At 49.7% G+C, this 21,186-nt stretch overlaps 3 protein-coding genes across 4 annotated transcripts; 1 reads left to right on the forward strand and 2 right to left on the reverse strand.

Annotated features, from left to right (window-relative positions):
- Nucleotides 1-228: 228 nt before the first annotated feature.
- Nucleotides 229-2,970, reverse strand: LOC102420678 (protein S100-A15A). Of its 2 annotated transcripts, XM_023759330.1 has the most exons (3): nt 2,413-2,970; nt 1,781-1,942; nt 229-570 (listed from the first exon to the last, which is right to left on the reverse strand). In XM_023759330.1, the coding sequence occupies exons 1-3, from the start codon at nt 2,560-2,562 to the stop codon at nt 394-396; spliced, it is 489 nt and encodes a 162-aa protein (XP_023615098.1). In that variant the 5' UTR covers nt 2,563-2,970; the 3' UTR covers nt 229-393. The 2 variants fall into 2 exon arrangements, with proteins under 2 accessions (XP_023615098.1, XP_014316858.1); XM_014461372.2 differs by lacking the exon at nt 1,781-1,942 and having other exon boundaries at nt 2,413-2,960.
- Nucleotides 2,971-7,283: 4,313 nt separating this feature from the next.
- Nucleotides 7,284-10,192, reverse strand: LOC102420994 (protein S100-A7-like). Its single transcript, XM_006095333.3, has 3 exons — nt 10,113-10,192; nt 8,399-8,556; nt 7,284-7,504 (listed from the first exon to the last, which is right to left on the reverse strand). The coding sequence occupies exons 2-3, from the start codon at nt 8,537-8,539 to the stop codon at nt 7,340-7,342; spliced, it is 306 nt and encodes a 101-aa protein (XP_006095395.1). The 5' UTR covers nt 8,540-8,556; nt 10,113-10,192; the 3' UTR covers nt 7,284-7,339.
- A 7,391-nt stretch (nt 10,193-17,583) lies between these two features.
- Nucleotides 17,584-20,593, forward strand: LOC102421292 (protein S100-A7-like). The gene is made up of 3 exons (XM_006095334.3): nt 17,584-17,738; nt 19,330-19,487; nt 20,373-20,593. Exons 2-3 carry the CDS (start codon nt 19,347-19,349, stop codon nt 20,535-20,537), a joined length of 306 nt encoding a protein of 101 aa, XP_006095396.1. The 5' UTR covers nt 17,584-17,738; nt 19,330-19,346; the 3' UTR covers nt 20,538-20,593.
- Nucleotides 20,594-21,186: the final 593 nt, after the last annotated feature.

Raw genomic sequence — 21,186 nt, forward strand, 5'->3', positions numbered from 1 at the left:
CAGGGGCTGCCTCCCCCCTCCGACAGGGGCTCCTGGGGGCAGGGGCTGCCTCCCCCCTCAGACAGGGGCTCCTGGGGCCAGGGGCTGCCTCCCCCCTCAGACAGGGGCTCCTGGGGCCAGGGGTTCTGTCTGTCATCCAAAATAGATGACCTCCTATTTGGGGATCCAAACCTCCCCTCCTGGACCCATGGCTGACGCCCTAACCATGAAGAGAGAGACACCAGAAACTGCTGTGAAGTTGCTTTATTCTCTTCCCTCCCTGGTGTCCTTCCACATCCATGCACAGGCGTGCACACACACGGGCACACGCAGACACGCGTGGCAGAGCTCCACTGGGCCGCCCGGCTGGGTCACATGGCTCCTGGGGCAGGCCTGGGGGGCTGCCCGCTCCCTCTAGTAGAGGCTGTGCTGGGCGCAGTAGTGGGCGCACAGCTGCCGGTGGTACTGCAGGTGGTAGTCCCTCAGCAGCTGGCCCAGGACGTACAGGAACTCGTCAAAGCAGATCTGGTTGTCCTTGTCCTTGTCCGCTGCCCGGAACAGCTCGGTGACGAAGTACGGCTTCTCCCGGCCCTGAGGAGGGGCAGAGGGTCAGCCAGCCCCCAGGCACTCGGCCCGGGCAGATGGTCCGGCTCCACCGCCCACTGGTGAGGAACTTGGCCCTGCCTGCCAGGGGCTCGCGGGAAACAGCTCCTCGCTCACTCGGTGGCCAGGACACTGCGCGGCAGAATCAGGCAGAAGGGGCACAGGGTGCCGGCACCTGGACCTGGGCCGCATGGGCAGACAGATGGTGCAGACTGGGCACCGCTTGCTGGCTGGCCGGCTAGTGGCTGAGCAGGGCTGCCCTCTGCTGGGGGCTTTTAAGCCTGTCTTCCCAGCTGCACATACACCCTGCAGGGGCCGCCCAGCCTGGGGCTGCACACCGGGAGCTGTGGAGTCACCGCCCACCTGTCCCTCAGGCTGCACCTCCAGCACCATTGCAGGTCGGCACCCAGTGGGTCGGATTCCCGCAGGGCGTGCCATCCGCCCAGGATTGTTCATGGCAACTGGCCTGTGTCCTCAGGGAAGTGCAGGATGGGGGAAGGCCACCGCCATGGGCCCTGGGACTGTCCGATGTCCCAGAGCAGTGGCCCTGAGGGCTCAGGACTGGGGGTGGCGTAGGAAGGAGAGCAAAGGAGCTTTCGAGGTGGAAGGGACAGCAGGGAGGAGGCCAATGGTCAGCGTGCATGGAGGAGACAGGTCAGGCGACGATGAGGAGAGCCCCGGGCAGGGCAGGGGCAGTGAAGCAGGTTTCAGCAGGATTGGGCTGGAGGCGGGGGACCCAGGGTGCAGCCCTCAGAAAGCCTCCGGGGAGGGAAGTCACTGCCTCAGGAAACAGCTGGGGGCCTGGAGGGCAGCTCCCACCCTGGGGCAGACTGGCACCCTCTGCCCCCCCTCCCCAGCTACTTCCTTTAATCTGTCCCCTCCACAGAGCTGGCTGACCCCACAGTGCACAGGCCTCCAGCCTGGGGCAGCTCTCCCAGGCTCCCCTCACTCAGCCCTCCTGCCCAGGCCGCCATCTCCGCCCTGTGCCCAGGTGCCTGCCCCGTGGGCCCCGTACCCAGGTGGAAAGGTTTCCCTAGAAACAGGGGCCTAATCACAGTCCCCCCGTCCCTGCTCTGTGACCTCATGGCTGCGCTCCAATAAGCCCAGGACCAGACTCTCTCAGATGTTCCCCAAAGGGAGGCAAGGCAGACCCGCAGGGACGAGGGGTGCTTGTCCCGGATGAGCAGCCTTGACTCACCCGGGGGCATGGCACCGAGGGCAGACACTCGGGTTGGCCTTGCATCCCCAGGAGCCGGGTAATCACATGGCTCGTCCTGATGGCAGAGGAGATTCCAGGCCTGAGCAGGGTGGCTGAGCAGCCTAGACTCGGGGCTGGGCCCCTAGGCTGGTCTGAGACAACCTGGGACAAGAGGGGGAGGGGAAGCTCCATTTCCTACCTGCCCACACCTAGTCCCTCCTGGCTCCCCTTTAACCCAGTGATCCTCCCCAGCGTGGGGGTGGGTAGGAGGGGGCTGTGCTAGACCCCAGGAGAAGGGGCTGGGCTTGAGGGGCAGGCTGGGCAGGGCCGAGGGGCAGAGGGAAGGGTTAGGACCTGTTCTCAGGGGAAGCAAAACAAGCAGAGCGACAAAGGGCTTTGGGGTTCGGATGGCGTCTCAGGGATTAGCGATGCTTGGGCTGGAGTGGGGCCAGGCAGGGAGTCTCGGGAGGAAAAGCCGCCAGGGCCGTCCTCCCTCTGGCCGCTGATCCTGCCTCGGCCCTCCCCTCCCCTAAGTTCAAATGCTCCTGGGAGATGCTCCCTGTACCAAACCCTCACTTCAAACCCCACAACCCACCCTCCACTCCACCCACCTGCCCCCAGGCCCCACACACCAGGCTCTCCATGAAGCGGGGCACGTTGTCCCTGAGCAGGGCCTTCAGCTCCTCCAGGGACAGGGTCTCCACGTCCCCCTCCCGGGCCGCGTACTGGTGGTAGCTGTGGATGATTTGGAAGAGGGATTCCTCGACTGGCGTGTCCGTCATGGCAGCGGGGCTCTCTGATGGCAGCGGACAAGGGCCAACTCCAGAGATGTGGAGGTGGAGCAGCTGCGGACAGTGGAGAATCGGGGAGAGAGAGCAGCACCTCCTCTGGGCCAGCCCTTCCCTTCCTGCCCACCTTGTCTCAGGCCCCCTCCCTGCCCATCCTCGGTGCCTCCAATTACAGCAGCCAGTGTTGTGACTCCTCACAGGTTCCTCGGCAGCACAGCTGAGCCTTCACTGCATTCCTGGGATGACATCACACGCACTTGCTCCCTAAGATGCACTCAGCCAGTTTCAGGGACCCACCTTCCCTCAGAGCCTGATCTGAAGCATCTCAGACCCACACGAGGTCACAAGGTTATCCATCTCCCTGCCTCCAGCTCATCCTCCCAGCTCCAGGGCTTGGGTGGGGCTGCCCACACAGCTCCAATACATCTCCTTGCATGTCCTACCTCAATTAGTGAACCCCCAGACTCCACCGTCATGAAGGACAATCACTCATCCGACAAATATTTCTCGAGGCTCCACAGCGTGCCAGGGCTCTCCAGGCAATATGAGTAGGACACGCGGCCAGCTCACAGGGCGGGAACGAGCGGAGGGGACAGTGACACAGTGTGAACACTGCTGATTTAGTGGCACAAACGGGGCACCCTGGGCTCCCAGGAAGGGACACCGTCTGCCTGGAGAGTTGAGGAACACTTCAGTTGAGGCAACATTTAGGTGGGATTGAAGATGTTGTTGCGAGGAGAAGCACGGAGGACCAGCACTCCAGACGGAGGAACCGCATGGTCATAGGCGTGGGGGTATGAAAGTGGGTGGCCTGCGAAGGGAAGGTGTCCACGGGGTTCATGAGGAGCAGGTAGGAGACACAGGGCTGGAGAGGAGGATTGAGGCTGATGCGAAGGGCCCTGTGTGCCAAGCTAGAGCTGCACCTTTCTCCTGTGCACAGGATTTCAGATGGTAGGTGATGGGTGGGAGATCAGAGGCAAGTGGTAGGAACGGCTTTTAGGAAAAGCTTTATTATAAGGCAATAATCGACTGCTGTGTGGAAATGGCCCTCCTCTAAAAGAAGCCAGGTGTGTAGGCTTGGCCTCCAGACAGCTACCACCTGAGCCTTTGAGTGGCAGGTGAACTCCTTCCCCCATCTCCAGCTTTCTGTCAGCCAGCCAGCCCTTCTACCCCTGCCTTGCTTCTCCCCTGGGATGGGCACGCAGCGGGGGAGTGAATCTCCCAGAAGGGGGCGCCAAAGGGCAGGTTATTGAACCAGAGATTAAGCCTCCACATCCCTGAAGGTTTGAGAGAAACAGGTAAATACTGAAGCCAAACTTCTTCCAGTTTACAGGGTGAGCCTTCATCTACCCAACATAATGATTTCCTCGGCAAATAAGTGGTTCATCAATTCACCAAAATAAAAAATGGCCCACGTGTCTAAGAGGTAAAACAATTTGGCAATGCCAAGCTAGAGTCACAGAGAATTTATGGAATACCTTAGATTCAGCCATCATTCCCCTGGGAATTGATTCCAAGAAAGTATTTAAAAAACAATAAGTCTGGTAAGAAAAAGCAATAAGTAGGTGTTGACCACAGCAATCTCTATAGCCAAATCGCAAAAATAAAAACCTAGAAGCCACCTAATTAAGGAATTTGGTGTGCCAATACGACCTTGGACAATTGCTAGATAACAGCTTGTCACTTAAAAAAAAATCAATTTTTGACACAGAGCTTGTTGGGGGTAGAGGTTTCATATTGTACCCCCTTCACCCTGCCTTTTTTCCAATCTGGGACAAAAACAACCCCCCACATACTGTCCCAATACACAGTGATGATCTCCTTCAACAGCTGTGTTGCAACTAGTCTTTTCATTAATACTGTGCTGTGGACATCTGCTCACACAATAAGTGAATGGAGCCTAATTTTTAACGAGTGCATAGTGATCATTTACTTGCATATATCAACATTTGTTCTTTAATCCATTACCAGTAGCCATTTAAATTATGTTAGGTTCATACAATTCAAGGTTAATTCTTGCTTAACACTGACATTTCTTCCAAATTTTGCCATGTGTGCTACGTGCTAGGCACAGCAATTCTCAACCTGTGGGTCGCGACCCCTTTGGCGGTCGAACGACCCTTTCACAGGGGTCGCCTAAGACCATCCTGCATATCAGATATTTACATGACGATTCATAACAGTAGCAACATTACAGTTATGAAGTAGCAACGAGAATAATTTTATGGTTGGGTCACAACATGAGGAACTGTATTTAAAGGGCCAGAAGGTTGAGAACCACTGTGCTGGGGGAAGGATAGAAATGAATTTCCACCACTTCCTCTGCCTGAGCCACACTGTTTCACTGCCAGTACCTCCCACAGCCATACGAAGAGGCTCTGGAACTAGGTTGTGATGCGATGTGGTGGTTGTGGAAAATTGTGAATGTACTTAATGTTGCTGGCATGTACATTTTAAAAATACATTTTATTGATTTTTTACAGAGAGGAAGGGAGAGGGATAGAGAGTCAGAAACATCTATGAGAGAGAAACATCAATCAGCTTCCCCCTGCACACCCCCCACTGGGGATGTGCCTGCAACCAAGGCACATGCCCCTGACCTGAATCAAACCTGGGAACCTTTGCTGCAGACCAAGATCAACAGTAATTGATATAAATGTGAGAAGTCTGGCAGAAGGCTGACCAGGACTCCTTTTGATATTCACAGGGTGAATATCTACATTTTATTACCTGCTGCTGACTCAATGGCCTAAAGCAAACTCCCCCAAGACCTGACAATCTTACTGTGTGCTAATCATTACCATTGATATGTCTGTTGGCATTACTAAAGGCAATTGTGTATTCTAGCTAATAAAAGCAGCTGGGAAAGGAACAACTGAGAGAGCTTGACCTTCATGGTTAGGCTGTCCTCTGGTTCCCCTGGTAATTATAAAAATTAATATTCCATCTTGTGTGTATCATTTGCTCGTCAGCCCTCCCTCCAAGTCTTTGAACCCGCGAAAGCCACGCTGGCCCTGGACTCTCGCAAACCTTCAGTCCGCAGGCCGACGCTCTATCCATTGAGCCAAACCAGTTAGGGCTGGCATGTACATTTTGAAGGATCATAGACAAATTACATTATATTTAAATTAAATTTTATTAACATTTTATTATATTTCATGTGAAATACATTTTATTTTAACTGCATAGGACAAAAACGACTAGTAAAATTTTAAGTATATGTAAGATAAACACAAATATTTAAAAACTGCATATCTAGGGAGAGCCCTCTCTGTCATGGCAGCTACACACACTGCGGCCCAGGACCAGGGACCACAGGCCTCACAGGAGCTGAAGCGAGTTGCCCACACGCTGCAGGTGGTTCTTCTGCCTCTAGAAGGTCAGTGAAAGCTGTGCCCGGAGACCGCTCTGGCTCTGGAGAGGCTACTGGAGTCGGCATTGCCTCTTGAGTTCTTTTAAGAACTTGCTCTGGAGCTGGTTCTGTAGATCCCAGAAGAGAACATGCTACCACCATGACTGCCTCGATGTGCCTTCTAAAGACAGAACATCTCTGCTATCCATTGATGGAGTCCCATTTCCAGAGCCCACCCCAGGAAGTCTTCCCAGACTGCAGGTCATGGGGACAGTGATCAGAGCAACACTTTGCTCCTGCATAACCCTCGCTTCTGGAAGCTCTTCTCTGCGTGGCTTAGACCCACAGGCACCCAAACCTTCCACCCCTAGACCTCCTCATCTTCTGCCTCTACATCTGTGGGCTCACAATGCTCCAGCTCTGAAAGGAGCAGCTGGGCCCAGTGCTCCAGGTCTGAGCTGGTTCTGTAGATCCAAGGAGGACAGAGGCAGATGGGAAGGGCTCTGTGTGGGTAATGGCACGCCTCTTTCCATGGCTAGTGGAGTGGACTGTCACTGATGACTCAGCATGAGCTTTCTGCTCATCATTCCCTGCCCTCTCCTCCCCTCTCCTCTTCAGTCCTGTCTTCTCACTTGCTGCCCAGACACTCTCTGGACTCCAGCACTAGCTTTACTTCTCATGCCTGGAACAGCCATCACTCTATGCTTTCCCCAGACACCCAGCTCCCAGCATTTAGCAAACCATTGGGAGGATCAGCTCAGCAGACAGGCTGGCTCTCACCTCCACAAGGACACCCACACAGGCTAAAACACACACACACACACACACACACACACACACACGCACAGGGACAGAACACAGCCCAGAAGCCCAGGACACAGGCAAGGGATCCAGTCCTCTGGGTACTGATGAGTGTCCCGTTCACAGTGCCTATGTGGCCCCTATGCCCGCCACCCAATGTCTTTTTCAGTGGTGCCATCTCCCCTTTGTCCCTGGGGTCATGCTGGGCAGGAGCACGTGGGCATGAGGCACCGTGTTCACATCTCCCGCGGCTCCTGCTCCCTGCAGTTCCTGGATCCCCAGAGGCTGATCATGGCTTGAGAAGGAAAAGCATGGCTGGGCCAGCAGAACGCTCTGCACTGCTGACCCTGGGACCTGGCACGCTGGCTGCACTAGGGAGCAGGGGCAGAGGTGGACAGAGGCCCTGCTGAGGGAGGTGGTCAGTTATGCTGGAGGCCAAAGGGAGGTCACCCTCCTGGCACATTCCTGGGTAAGTCCCCCCATGGAGAATCCACAATTACATTCAGCAAGAAGGGGTGGTTTTGACAGCATAAGTAGCCAAAGAAAAGCAGGAAACAGGCTGTATCTGGGCAAAAGACACACTTTATTGTTTCTTGGAGGCCTCAGGCTGGGCTGGGCTCAGTGTCCTCCCCCTGAACAGAGCGGGGCTCCGTGGCTGTGATTGTGGTAGTCCGTGGCTATGACTCCCAACACCGACAGAAACTCGGAAAACTCGATCTTCTTATCGTAATTCTTGTCCTCATCCTCAAAGATATGGGCCAAGAAATCTTTGCCCTTTTTTTCCTGTGGAAAAGACAAATTCAGTCCCAAAAGTGTTGTGGGTGGAACAGGAGGAGGCACAGGCAGAAAGGGGGAGAGAAGCATCTGGGGCCACACAGGTGTAGCTGGTGTGGGCCAGTGGAGGGTACCTGGGGATGAGGGGGACGTTTCCCTATCCTGCAGGTCACTGAGGGAGATTCCTTGGATCAAGTATCAGCATGAAAGAGAGACCTAGTGGTGGTGGGCAGACTCAGCCCAGAGCCTCACTGATCAATGAGCTGGTGGGTGGGTGGTCTTTAGACCCAGAACTGCTCCTCCGACCCACTTCTATGACTCCATTTACCTAAGTTCTACCCAGAAACTAAAGATAGGCCCTACCCCTTGTCTCTTCATTCCTAACCCTCCTCTCCTATCTCCTATTTGCCTTCCTGAATCTTCCATGCTCAGTGCCCTCTTTTGCTCACCTACTCTCTGTGTCACCTAGTAGCCTCTCTTTTTGTAATCAGTCCAGTATATTCTAACTATCAGACTAAATCAGGTCTACGAATGAGCTTTTCATTGTTATGAAAGGTATTAAATTTTATCAGCCATAGAATTTCTATCACCTTTCCTTGGATCTCAGAGAACCTAATGGCGGCTTCTAGAGGCTTCAGTGTCCTAGATGGAGAGTGACAAGTGGGAGGGGACCGTTCTTTACTCTCCTATTTGAACACCTGATAACTACCCTTGACCTCCAGATGCCTTTACACTTGGCCATCTGTACCATATCTTTCATCCTGATAATAAGTCAGGAAAGTCCTCTTGTGCCTTTTTGCAGATGAGAATATTGAGGATGAGAGAATGGGGTTGACTTGACCAAGGTCCCACAATAAAGCGTCCTGTGCCATTGCAGGACCTTGAGAAGTCACCCAGACTCACACAAGCCATGAGGAAGTTAGGGAAATTCTCCCTCAGCATCTTCAGCAGGCCCCGCTTGTCAATCTTGTCATCAGGTTTGGTGTATTTGTGGAACAGGACGATCAAGTCCATCACGGACTGTTCAACTGGAGTATGGCTCATCTTGGTTTTCAAGGAAGCTGCCAGAGAGAAAGATGGGGACCTTTGTTATCCTTCTCCCCAGGTGAGGGTCCCTAAGTCAGAACAACGGGGTGGGAACTGAGCCTCCAGTGAAGTGAGGCTCAGGTGGAACAGAAAGAGCTGTATCAGCCTAGGAGGTGGGATGCGATGCTCATAAGGAGGAGAGTGTGACCAAGGCTGGGGCCTGGGCCCATGCAGGTCAGAGTCCAGAGGAGATGGAGGAGAACAGAGAAGCCCACTGTGAACAGAACCACAGGAGGCAGAAGCAGAGAGGGTAGGGGTCAACCACAGTGAAAAGGACTGACATTTAGTTGGGACCTGAGCCAAACAGCATTTGGATGACTCTGCTCTTCAAGAGCATCAACACCATCTCCTCCAGGGTCAATGTCAGGGTTAGAGTCATGGGGACAAAATAACTTCCTGACTAGTCTGGCCTGACCCACCCTGGGCTGTTCTTAGAACGAGACCCTTGAGGTGCCCATCCTGAACATAAAGCAAGCTCTAAATGAAATGGGCCCTAGAGGCTCCCAGAGGTGAGTGTGAGTAGGATGGTGAGTGTGAGCAGAGAAGCACAGCCCTGTCCTGAGCTCCCACAAGGTTTCCTGAACCATCCCGACCAGTGGGAAAGAAGGACTGCTGACCTGTTTTGGCATCATGTTTGAAATAAACAGAAATACCTGCCTCAGTTTTAGGCTATTGGGTGGAATGCGGGCAGATAGGCTCCTTCAGATGACCTTTGTACCTCCCTGCTATCTAGAACCCCAAGGCTCGACCACATTTAAGTAAAGATATCTGACTATTCAAAGCCAGTACCTCCACCAACAGTCTGGACCCCAAGCAGAGAAATGGGACAGTGCAGCTCTCACATCTCAGACTTTCCAAAACTCACAAGAAATGTGTATGGCTCCAATGTGTGGACATCTAAGAAAAACTTCCTTTGTCTCCTAATCTGGGAGAAAGATCCTCCCGGTTATGTCCCTAACTGAAAACACCTAAGGCCTTCTGTCAATTTGGCCAAGGCCTTAGCTGAGCCCTGTGCACAGAAGGTCACTGGTCATTCCCTCAGCTGGTGACGAGGTCCAAAACCTTAGTTTATGGGTCACTGAATCACGTAGTGGCAAGTCTCCTCACCAGGGCAAAGTGAGTGGACATCCCAGGCCTTTGTTTAGGAGAATTTGCAAGACGTTGGGAGAGCCACCCACTCTCCCCAGAGGTTGGGATGCAAAGTCCATGGCCTGAGAGTCAGATGATTCCAGAGAGAAAAGTAGACAAGGAGCAGAGGAAGGTTCATATACTGAGCTCCCACCAGGGATGCTTCAACAGAGTTGTCACAGAAGAGCCAACAGAGCAATGGGAGGATCAGTACAGACATCTTGTTGTAGATAGGCGCTTGGGACCAAGTGGGTTCAAGTTGGAAAGACCCATAACAGGCAGAGTTGAGACTGGATACAGGTTCCTGAATCCGCTCCCATCACCGCTCTCCCTATTCCTGGACACAGAAGAACACCCTGGGCCCTGATGAACCCCCCTGGCAAACAGTTAGGTGCAGACTTACCGGAGCTGACGAGGTGTCACTGAGGAGAAGGTGAGTGTGCTGTGCATCTGGGCAAAGACTGGTCCCTTTATAAGGCTCAGTCTGGCTCCTCCCAGGCACTAGGAGCCCTTAGGCCATGTTCTTTCTCTGTTTCCTGGACCATTGCCTCACTCAGGTGGGTGGGACACACCTAGGAGTGTGTTCATCATGTTCCTGTACAATGCCAGGCAACTCCCAAGGGATTGCACTATTCTAGAGGATTATTCTGTGGCTAAGGAAATCTAGGGCTGGGGTGGGGAAGACAATGGGATTGTCTTAAAAGCACAGGAATTGTGGTCGAGAAAACTGGGTTTCTGAACTTAAAGAGGATGTGTCTCTGAAGGCAGCATGGTCTCTGTTTGCTCATCACCCAGTCCTTCCACAAGTTTGTCTGACATCTAAGAAAAGTCTCTCCAGCGGTTTATAAGTCCATAACTATACTACGCATCGCCTTACCTGTCATATAGATCTTTCTCCTAAACCTTCAAAACCTTATGAGATGGTGCTGTTACCCTCATGTTGAGGACAGGGAATTGAGGGAGTAAGAGGTAAGCTAAGTTCCTATGTGCACAATGCTAATAGACAGCAAGGTCAAGATATGACCCAGAAAAGCCTGATTCAAAACCTCCCTCCTAACCCCACTACTAGACCTCTGGGGTCACTGCAGGGCCTGTGAACTTGAAGTTCAGGGGAGGGAAGCAGGGTCACCTCAGTTCCATCTTCATGTGGAGTCCTCAGTGTAGTACTAGGAGAGAAAGAGGTGGCATGACCCACTGTGACAGGTAGCACAGAGTGAATAGCACCTCACCTACAGGTGAGGGAAGAGACAAGGTCAGAACTTTCAGTTCTGGCGTTAGCCCCACACTCTAGAACTTCGCTATGCAGCTCCAGGGACTGCCTGAGCCCACCAAGGAAGCCACTGTCTGTACTCAGGGATGGTGACCACCATAAAATGAGCCAGCAGGAAATTGGGCAATGTTGCCTCCCCTCCCATGATGAGGCCTTCCTATGAATTCTTCAATGATGTCCCTCCTTCCCTTATGCAAAACAGTCTGCTTAGGAGTCAGTGGCCATGCCCCGTGGTCTGCTATGACCCAACCTGCTGTGGAAAATCTAGTTCAGGTGCAGGAGACAGGAGCTTGGAGTTTAGGATGAGGCCTGGGGACCTCTGGGGAATGGCCCTGCTGACTCACTGAGGAATCCTTGTTCCTGCTCTCTGCTTCCCTTAGAAGGTTAGGCCATGAGTGAGGGGACGGCTCAGGCATTGGGCACCTTGGGACCAGGCCCATTGCTGAGCCTGGGTCAGGCCCCCCCTACCACAATGCATTGGGCTTCCACACCTGGCCCTTCTGTCCCCTGTTATGTCCACATTTGCACCAGCACCAGCCCTCTCTGGTTCACTTATGTAATGTGTTCTCATCACCACTAAAGCCTGCTGTGCAGGATACACAGGAAACCTGGAGAGGGGGTCACTTGGAGCAGAGGAACTGAAATGTCATTCCCACATTCGCCCTGGTATAGCTTTTGAAATTTGAACAATGTCAAGATACTTCAATTTCATTTTTAATTTGTATATTTAAGTTTGCTTTGTTCAGTCTTGGCCTCACTTTCACAGTCTGAGCTATGCATAGTCCTTGGCTTCCGGAATGTGAACATCATTAATCTGTTGCAAGGTAGCTTATTTTTACTTATATACTTATATTCCTTTAATCTTCATTACCATTCAATTTCCCCATAAAAAGCCAAAAAGGAAATATTTGTTTTCTGTTTATTTTTATGCTCACCAATGTAAATAGTTATTTTGGCCTGTGTTCTCTCCATGTTTTTTTTAAAATATAGATTAATTATGCAGAAAAGTACAACAAACTACTATACAGAGCCTAATGAATCTTACACATGTGACTGTCCCCCACGTCAATGAATAAAACATTGCCACCACCCGCACCAGCCTGCTTTCTCTCTTCTCAAAACCATCATCTGAACTTTTATGATGAGACCCTCTCTCTGTTTCATTTTATCACCTAAGCATACATTCCTGTACACTGACATTTGGCCCGCTTTCAAATCTTACTTGAAGGGAAACATATTCTATGTATTCTATTGTGTCTGCCTTATTTTTCTCAGTATTACATTCACAAGCTGTATGTTGTACTGTGTTTGTTCTTCATTGTATACTATATATATCTTTATATGAATGTGCCATAATTTTTTAAAATTCTACTTTAGATACCACATGCTCATCACTTTGTCTTCTTTTTCAATGGTTTCCAGCTCAGGTGACGAGAGGTTTTGACCTCTGACCCCACATTCCTAGGGGAATCAGCCACCCTGATTGGTGAGGTATGTGGAAAGGGCCCAGGGCAGGCCCTGGTTATGAAAGTCTTGGATATTTAATGAATAAGAGGGGATGAGCCCATGTTTCAGGGACCAACTTCAAAACATCCCTGTTTGTTGTCAGAGACATTAGTGTTTGCAACTCTTGTGACTAACAGCCAAGTCCAACCCCAGCATCCCCCTTGTCACTCACCACCAGCAGAAAGGCTGGAGGTATCTTCCATTCCCTGAGTCAAACGTTCTTTGGCAACAGGGACTACACATCCATGTCAGTCACTTGGAACCATGTCGCAAGCATTTACTGTTTATCCTGAGCCTCTCTTTCATTCATCCCAATGGATTCTGGACCCGAGCTGTCCTCGGCTGTTTGGAACAAAGACCTGGACCATTTGTTCAAGGTACAAAATTTATGAAGAAACCACTAAGCACCGCTCACTGTGCTTTAGGATGAATATATGGCAAGAAAATTTTTAAAGAATTATCTCCCCTCTATGCTCACCCTTTAGAAGTGAAGACGAAACGAATAAAATAGAAAATGTGGATGTTGGAGATGTTCAATGACACAGTCTATAACCCAAGAAGAGAGGTGTAACTTTCTGGGGAAGAGAGGTGGATAAGCCAACGAATTAAAACAAATTGGGACCAGTTAGCATGGCTTAGTGGTTGAGCATTGACCTATGACCCAAGAGGTCCCATGTCCAAGTTGTGGGCTTATCCCCAGTGTGGGGCATGTAGGAGGCAGCTGATGAGTTATTCTCTCTCCTCATTGATGTTTCTATCTCCCTCTCACTCTCCCTTCATCTCTGAAATCAATAAAAATATTTTTAAAAAATAAATAAATAAAATAAATTGGTTAAGTAATTTCCTGGTGGACAGAAAATCTAAAATGCTATTATGTTTACCTGCAGAGACTTAGTTCTCAAACAACAGATTTGATTTATTAGCTAGCTTTTAGATAAGATTGTAAGAGAGCTCCAGAAAATATAGAAAAGAAAAAATAGAATGCTTGCTCATAACCTGGCATCATATTCAGGAGGGTACACCTTGTTAACACTCCAGGGCTATTTGTTTCAATCAAACTTGGCTTACAATAAAAAGAAACTCAATCTTATTATCTTTATTATTAATATACTCTAATTTTTAGAACACTTTTATATTGGCTGAAAATTTTGAAACAGAGAGTTTATTTCCTATATACCCCCTCTCCCCTCAGTATCCCCTGTTAATTAACATCTTAATTAGTGTGGAACATTTGTTATAATTGATGAACCAATATTGATACATTATTCAGAACTAAAGTCCATGGTTTAACTAGGGTTCAGTTCCTATTGTGAAATTCTGTGGTTTTGGACAAATGTGTAATGCCACATATTCATCATCACAGTATCATGCAAAGTAGTTTCATTGCCTTAAAAACACCGGTGCCCCAACTATTCAGCCATCCCCTCCTATCCTGAATCCTGATGATTACTGATATTTTAATTGTCAATATGGTTTTGCTTTTTCTATAATGTTATATATTTGAAATCATACAGTATGTGGCTGTTTCAGAATGGCTTCCTTCACTCAGCAATATCCTTGTAGTTTCCTCCATGTCTTCTTGTGGCTTGATAGCTCAATTCTTCTTCTTGCTGGATAATATTCCACTGTATGGGTGTGCCAGAGTTTGTTTATTCATTCACCTTTTGAAAGACATCTTGGTTACTTCCAGTTTGGGGCAATTATGAATAAAGTTTCTAAAGTCATTCATTTGGAGGTTTTTATGAAGCTGTAACTCTTCAACTCACTTGGGTAAGTATTTTTGATGATTGCCTGTTTCCCGGACCAGCAACCCAGGCATGGGGTGAGGCATGGCAGGGCCAGCTCTCCCTGTCCCCTCCTGTCAGAAAAGCAGAGTCCCAGAGGCCTGGCCCAGCATCACTCAGTGTCATTGGGCAGAACTGGTGGGACACACGTTCACTCTTGGTTGCAAGGGGCATAGGGAAAGCAAGGACAGGACTGTCAGAATGGCTTAGAGGAGACCAGACACACATGGGGGTACTGGGCACCCTAAACCCCAAGCAAAACTGGGCTCTGTAGTTCAGAAGAGGGGTTGGGTCCTGGGTTGGACATAGTTGGTGCCTGTCCCAAACCTCTCACTTCCAACACTCTTGGCTCTAGATGTGTTTCTGTCCTCCTGATGTCATGTCTGTTCTGTGCTATAGTTTTGCTCACATGTCAAGGTCTGGAATCTTTTTCCCTGGTTTGCTTGCTTGAACATTAGGTGTTGACATTCATTCAAATCCCACATCTAAGGTGTCTTGGTCAGCCTCTCCTCCTCAGAAAGTTACCCCTCTCTTTTTGGGTTATACAGTGTGTCACTGTACATCTCCAGCATCCACAGTTTCTATTTTATTCTTTTTGTCTTCACTTCTAAAGGGTGAACATTGGAGGGAGATAAATTCTTTACAAAATTTCTCTTGCCATATGTTCATCCTAAAGTACAGTGAATGGGGCTCAGTGGTTTCTTCTTAAATTTTGTACCTTGAACAAATGGTCCAGGTCTCCACTCCAAACAGCCAAGGACAGCTGGGGTCCAGAATCCATTGGGATGGATGAAAGAGAGGCTCAGGATAAACAGTAAATGCTTGCGATATGGTTCCAAGTGATTGACCTGGATGTGTAGACCATGTTGCCAAAGAATTATTGATTCAGGGATTGGAAGATACCTATAGCCTTTCTGGTGGTGGTGAGTGATAAGGGCGATGCCGGGGTGGGACTTGACTGTTAGTCACAATATTTGTAAACACTAATGTCTCTGACAATAAACAGGGCTGTTTTGAAGTTTGTCCCAGAAACATGGGCTCATCCCCTTCTTATTCCTTAAACACCCAAGTCTTACACAATCAGGGCCTGCCCTGGGCCCTTTCCACATACCTCACCAGACAGGGTGGCTGATCCCCACAGGAACATGAGGTCAGAGGTCAAAATCCCTGGTCTCCTGAGCTGGAAACCATGCAAAAGGAAAACAAGAAAATTAAGGGCATGTGATATCTAAAGCAGAATTATAGAAAATGATGTGATATTTACACCAAGATATATAGTATACAATGATGAACAAACAGTACAACATGGATATCACTTAAAAATGTAATACTGAGCAAACTAAGGCAAACATAGAAGAATATATAGAATCTGTTCTCCTTCAAGTAAATTTGCTTAAGTGGTAAAATTCAAATGAAACAAAGAGAGAGCTTTACCATAAAAGTCGTGATGATGGTTTTCAGGAAGAGAGAAAAGGGCAGTGACTGGTAGGGGTGGTGGCAATATTTTATTCATTGACCTGGGTGGCAGTCACAGGTGTTGGAGATAATTCATTGGGCTGTACATTGTAGTGTATTTTATTTTCCTTTATGATTGATCTATATCACATAAAGGACATCTATAAAACATAGGCCAAAATAATCATTTACATTGATGAGTATGCATAAAAATAAACAGAAAACATACATTTTATTTTTTGGCTTTTGGGGGGAAAGTTCAAATAGTAATGAAGATTAAGGGAAAATAAGTATATAAGTAAAATAAGAGAGAGACCTTACAACAGATCAATGATGTTTAGATTCCGGAAGCTGAGGAATATACATAGTTCAGACTCTGACAGTGAGGCCAGAATTGAACAAAGCAAAACTTAAATTAAACTAATTAAAAACTAATTTAAAGTATTTTGAGATTGTTCAAATATCAAAAGCTACACCAGGGACAAAGTGGGCATGCCATCTCACTTCCCCTGCCTGGAGTCAGCTGGTGCTCCAGGTTTTCTGTGTGTCCTTCCTGGGAGGCTTTGAGTGGGGGTAAGAGGAAATTAAATGAGTGAACCAGAGAGGTCTGGTGCTGATGCAAATATGGATATAACTGGAGACAGAAAGGCCAGGCTGAAGCATGGAGGCCAGTGCATTGGGGGGCCTGACCTGGGAGCTCAGCGGTGGGCCTGGTCCCAGGGTGCCCAATGCCTGAGCAGTCCCTTACTCCATGGGAGCATGTTCTAAGGGGAACAGAGAGCAGGAACAAGGACTCTTCAGTGAATCAGCATGGTATGTCCCCAGAGGTCCCCAGGTTTCATCCTGACCTCCAAGCTCTTGTTTCCTGCACCTGAACCAGATAGTCCACAGTAGGTTAGGACATAACAGACCTCAGGGCATGAGCTACTGAGGGAAGCTCATTTGCATAAGGGAAGGAGAAACATCATTGAAGAATTTATAGGAAGGCATCATCATGGGAGGGGTGGCAACTTTGCCCCATCTCCTGCTGGCTCATTTCATGATGGTCACCATCCCTGAATCTAGACAGTGGCTTCCTTGGTGAGCCCTGGTGGGCCCTGGAGCTGCGAAGTGAATTTCTAGAGTGTGGGGCTAACGCCAGGACTCAGAGCTCTGACCTCCTGTCTTCCCTCGCCTGCAAGTGACATGCTGAGCCACTACTCTCTCTGTGTTCCCTGGTTTGTCACTGTGGGTCATGCCACCTCTTTCTCTTCTAGCGCTCCAGTGAGGACTCAACATGAAGATGGGAGTGAGGTGACCCTGCCTCCCTCCCCTTGACTTTGAGTTCACCAGCCCTGCAGTGACCCTAGAGGTCTAGTGGTGGGGTTAGGAGTGAGGTTTTGAATCAGGAGTTTCTGGGATCATATCTTAAACTTTCTGTCTATTAGCCTCGTGCACATAAGAACTTTGCTTACCTCTTACTCCCTCAATTCCCCATCCTCAACATGAGGGTAACAGCTCCATCTCAAAAGGTTTTGATGGTTTAGGAGGAATATTAATTTGACAGGTAAGGTTATGCGTGATATAGTTATGGAATTATAAACCACTGGAGAGAGTTTGTGTTAGATGCCAGAACAAAATTGTGGAAGGAGTGGGTGATGAGCAAACACAGACCATGATGAGTCTCAGAGTCCCATCCTCTTTAAGTTCAGAAACTCAGTATTCTGTACCAGAATTCCTGTGCTTTACAACACATCCCATTGTCTTCCACACCCCTGACCCCAGGGAAGTGAGGACAGAAGGCTCTAGGTGTTTTCCCTTGGGAGTTGCCTGGGATTTTACTGGCACATACTGAACACACACTCCTACGTGTGTGCCACCCACCTGAGTGGGACAATGGTCCAGGAAGTAGACAGATATGACCCAAAGGCTCCCAGTGCCTGGGAGGAGCCAGATTGAGCCTTATAAAGAGACCAGTCTTTGCCCAGATGCACAGAACACTCACCTTCTCCTCACTGCCTCCTCGTCAGCTTTGGTAAGTCTGCGCCTATCTCTTTGCCAGGGAGGTTCCTCAGGGCCCAGTGTGTTCTGCTGTCTGCAGGAATAGGGAAAGCAGTGATGGGAGAGGATTCAGGAGCTTGGGTCCAGATGTAATGGGGTTCTGCCTGTAACGGGGCTCTGCCTGTTAGGGGACTTTGCCTGTTATGGGGCTGTGTAACTTTATTCCACTGGGGTCCTGAGGATCTCATCTACAAGATGGCTGGACCGATGCTCCCATTGCTCTGTTAGCCCCTGTGTAACAACTGTGTGGAAACCTCTGTGGTGGGACCTGAGGAAATGACCCTTCCTCTCTCCTTCTCTTCTTTTCTCTCTGGACTCACCTAACTCTCAGACCACAGGTTGGGGAAGACTCAATTTGCACCCCAAGCTTCAGGGAGAGTGGGTGTCTCTATCCAAGTCCGGAAGGTTCTCCTGAACCCATGCCTGGGACTCCCACTCACCTTGCCATGGTGAGAAGATCTGCCAGTATATGGATCAGAAACCCATCAACTAATGTTTTGGACCTTCTGCCCAGCTGAGGGAAAGACCAGTGACTTTCTGTGCACAGGGCTCAGCTCTGACCTTGGCCAAGTTCACAGAATGCCTTGGGAAGTTCCATGTAGGGACATAGCACCAAGGTTTGTTTGTTTTTTCCCAGATGATAAGAAAATGTAATTTTTGTTAGAAGCCCAAACATGTGGGCCATGCACATTTCTTGAGAGTTTTGGAAAGTCTGGGGTGTGAAGGCTGCACTGTCCCATTTCTCTGCTTGGGGTCCAGACTGTTGGTGGAGGTACTTAAATGTGGTGTAGGCTTGGGGTTCCAGAGAGCAGGGAGGTACAAAGGTCATCTGAAGGAGCCTATCACCCCACTTTCCAACCAAGAGTCTAAAACTGAGGCAGGAATTTCTGTTTATCTCAAACATGATGCCAAGGCTATTCAGCAGTCTTTCTTTCCCACTGATGGGGATGGTCCAGGAAAACTTGTGGGAGCTCATCACAGGGATGTATATCTCTGCTCACACTCACCATCCTACTCACATTCACTGCTAGGAGCCTCAGGGCCCGTTTCATTTGGAGCTTGCTTTATGTTCAGAATGGGCACCTCAGGGGACTCATTCCAAGAACAGCCCAGGGAGGGTCAGGCCAGACTAGTCAAGAAGTTATTTTGTCCCCATGACTCTACTAACCCTGACGGTGACCCTGGAGGAGATGGTGTTGATGCTCTTGAAGAGTAGAGTCATCGAAATGCTGTGTTTGGTTCAGGTCCCAACTAAAACGTCAGTCCTTTTCCATGTGGTTGACCCCTACCCTCTCTGCTTCTGCCTCCTGTGGTTCTGTCCACAGTGGGTTTCTCTGTTCTCCTCCATCTCCTCTGGACCCTGACCTGCATGGGACCAGGCCCCAGCCTTGTGCACACTCTCCTCCTTATGAGCATCTCATCCCTCCTCCTAGGATGATACAGTTCCTTCTGCTCCCAACTGAGCCTCACTTCACTGGAAGCTCAGTTCCCACCCCGTTGTCCTGACTGACAGTCCCTCACCTGGGGAGAAGGATAACAAAGGTCCCCGTCTTTCTCTCTGGCAGCTTCCTTGAAAACCAAGATGAGCCATACTCCAGTTGAACAGTCCGTGATGGACTTGATCATCCTGTTCCACAAATACACCAAACCTGATGACAAGATTGACAAGCGGGGCCTGCTGAAGATGCTGAGGGAGAATTTCCCTAACTTCCTCAACGCTTGTGTGAGTCTGGGTGACTTCTCCAGGTTGCTTGGGCCCTGTCATGGGGGAGGACTTTGGACAAGTCAATCCCATTCTGTGATCCTCAATATGCTCATCTGCAAAAAGGCCTAAAAGGACTTTCCTGACTTATTATCAGGATGAAAGAGGTGATACATGTGGCCAAGTGTAAAGGCATCTGGAGATCAAGGGTAGTTATTAGGTGATGAAATAGAAGAGCAAAAACGGTCCCCTCCCACTTGTCAATCTCCACCCAGGAGTCTGAAGCCTCTAGAAGCCTCCATTAGGTTCCCTGAGATCCAAGGGAAGGTGATAGAAAAAATCCCATCGCTGATAAAATTTAACACCTTTCATTATAATGAAAGTGCTCATTCATAGACCTGATTTAGTCTGACAAAATATACTAAACTGATTACAAAAAGAGAGGTTACTAAGTGACAGAGAGAGTAGGTGAGCAAAAGAGGGCACTGAGTATGGAAGATTCAGGAAGGCAAATAGGGGATAGGAGAGGAGGGTTAGGAATGAAGACACAAGGGGTAGGACCTATCTAGTTTCTGGGTAGAACTTAGGTAGATGGGGTTCTGGAAGTGAGTGGGGGGAGCAGGTCTGGGTCTAAAGACCACCCACCCACCAGCTCATTGATCAGTGAGGCTCTGGGCTGAGTCTGCCCACCACCACTAGGTCTCTCTTTCATGCTGATACTTGATTCAAGAAATCTCCCTCAGTGACCTGCAGGGTAATGCTAACGTTCCCCTCATCCCCAGATACCCCCCACTGGCCCACACCAGCTACACCTGTGTGGCCACAGATACTTCTCTGCCCCTCTCTGCCTCCTCCTCCTCCTCTCCACCCATAACACTTTTGGGACTAAATTTGTCTTTTCCACAGGAAAAAAAGGGCAAAGATTTCTTGGCCCATATCTTTGAGGACGAGGACAAGAATCACGATAAGAAGATCGACTTTTCCGAGTTTCTGTCGGTGTTGGGAGTCATAGCCACGGACTACCACAATCACAGCCACGGAGCCCCGCTCTGTTCTGGGGGAGGACACTGAGCCCAGCCCAGCCTGAGGCCTCCAAGAAACAATAAAGTGTGTCTTTTGCCCAGATACAGCCTGTTTCCTGCTTTTCTTTGGCTACTTATGCTGTCAAAACTGCCCCTTCTTGGTGAATGTAATTGTGGATTCTCCATGGGCGGACTTTCCCAGGAATGTGCCAGGCGGGTGCCCTCACTTTGGCCTCCAGCATAACAGACCACCTCTCTCAGCAGGGCCTCTGTCCACCTCTGCCCCTGCTCCCTAGTGCAGCCAGCGTGCCAGGTCCCAGGGTCAGCAGTGCAGAATATTCTGCTGGCTCATCCATGCTTTTACTTCTCAAGCCACGATCAGCATTTGGGGATCCAGGAAATGCAGGGAGCAGGAGCTGAGGGAGGTGTGAACATGGTGCCTCATGCCCATGGGCTCCTGCCCAGCATGACCCCAGGGAAAATGGGGAGATGGCACCACTGAAAAGGGCATTGGGTGGCGGCCATTGTGGGCACATGGGCACTGGGCACTGGTCACTGTGAACGGGACACTCAGCAGTGCCCAGAGGACTGGATCCCTTGTCCTGTGTCCTGGGCTTCTGGGCTGTGTTCTGTCCCTGTGCTTGTGTGTGCGTGTGTGTGTGTGTGTGTGTGTGTTTTATCCTGTGTGGTGTCCCTGT

The sequence above is a fragment of the Myotis lucifugus genome, unplaced genomic scaffold (assembly GCF_000147115.1).
Source record: "Myotis lucifugus unplaced genomic scaffold, Myoluc2.0 scaffold_151, whole genome shotgun sequence".
Lineage (NCBI taxonomy): Eukaryota > Metazoa > Chordata > Mammalia > Chiroptera > Vespertilionidae > Myotis > Myotis lucifugus.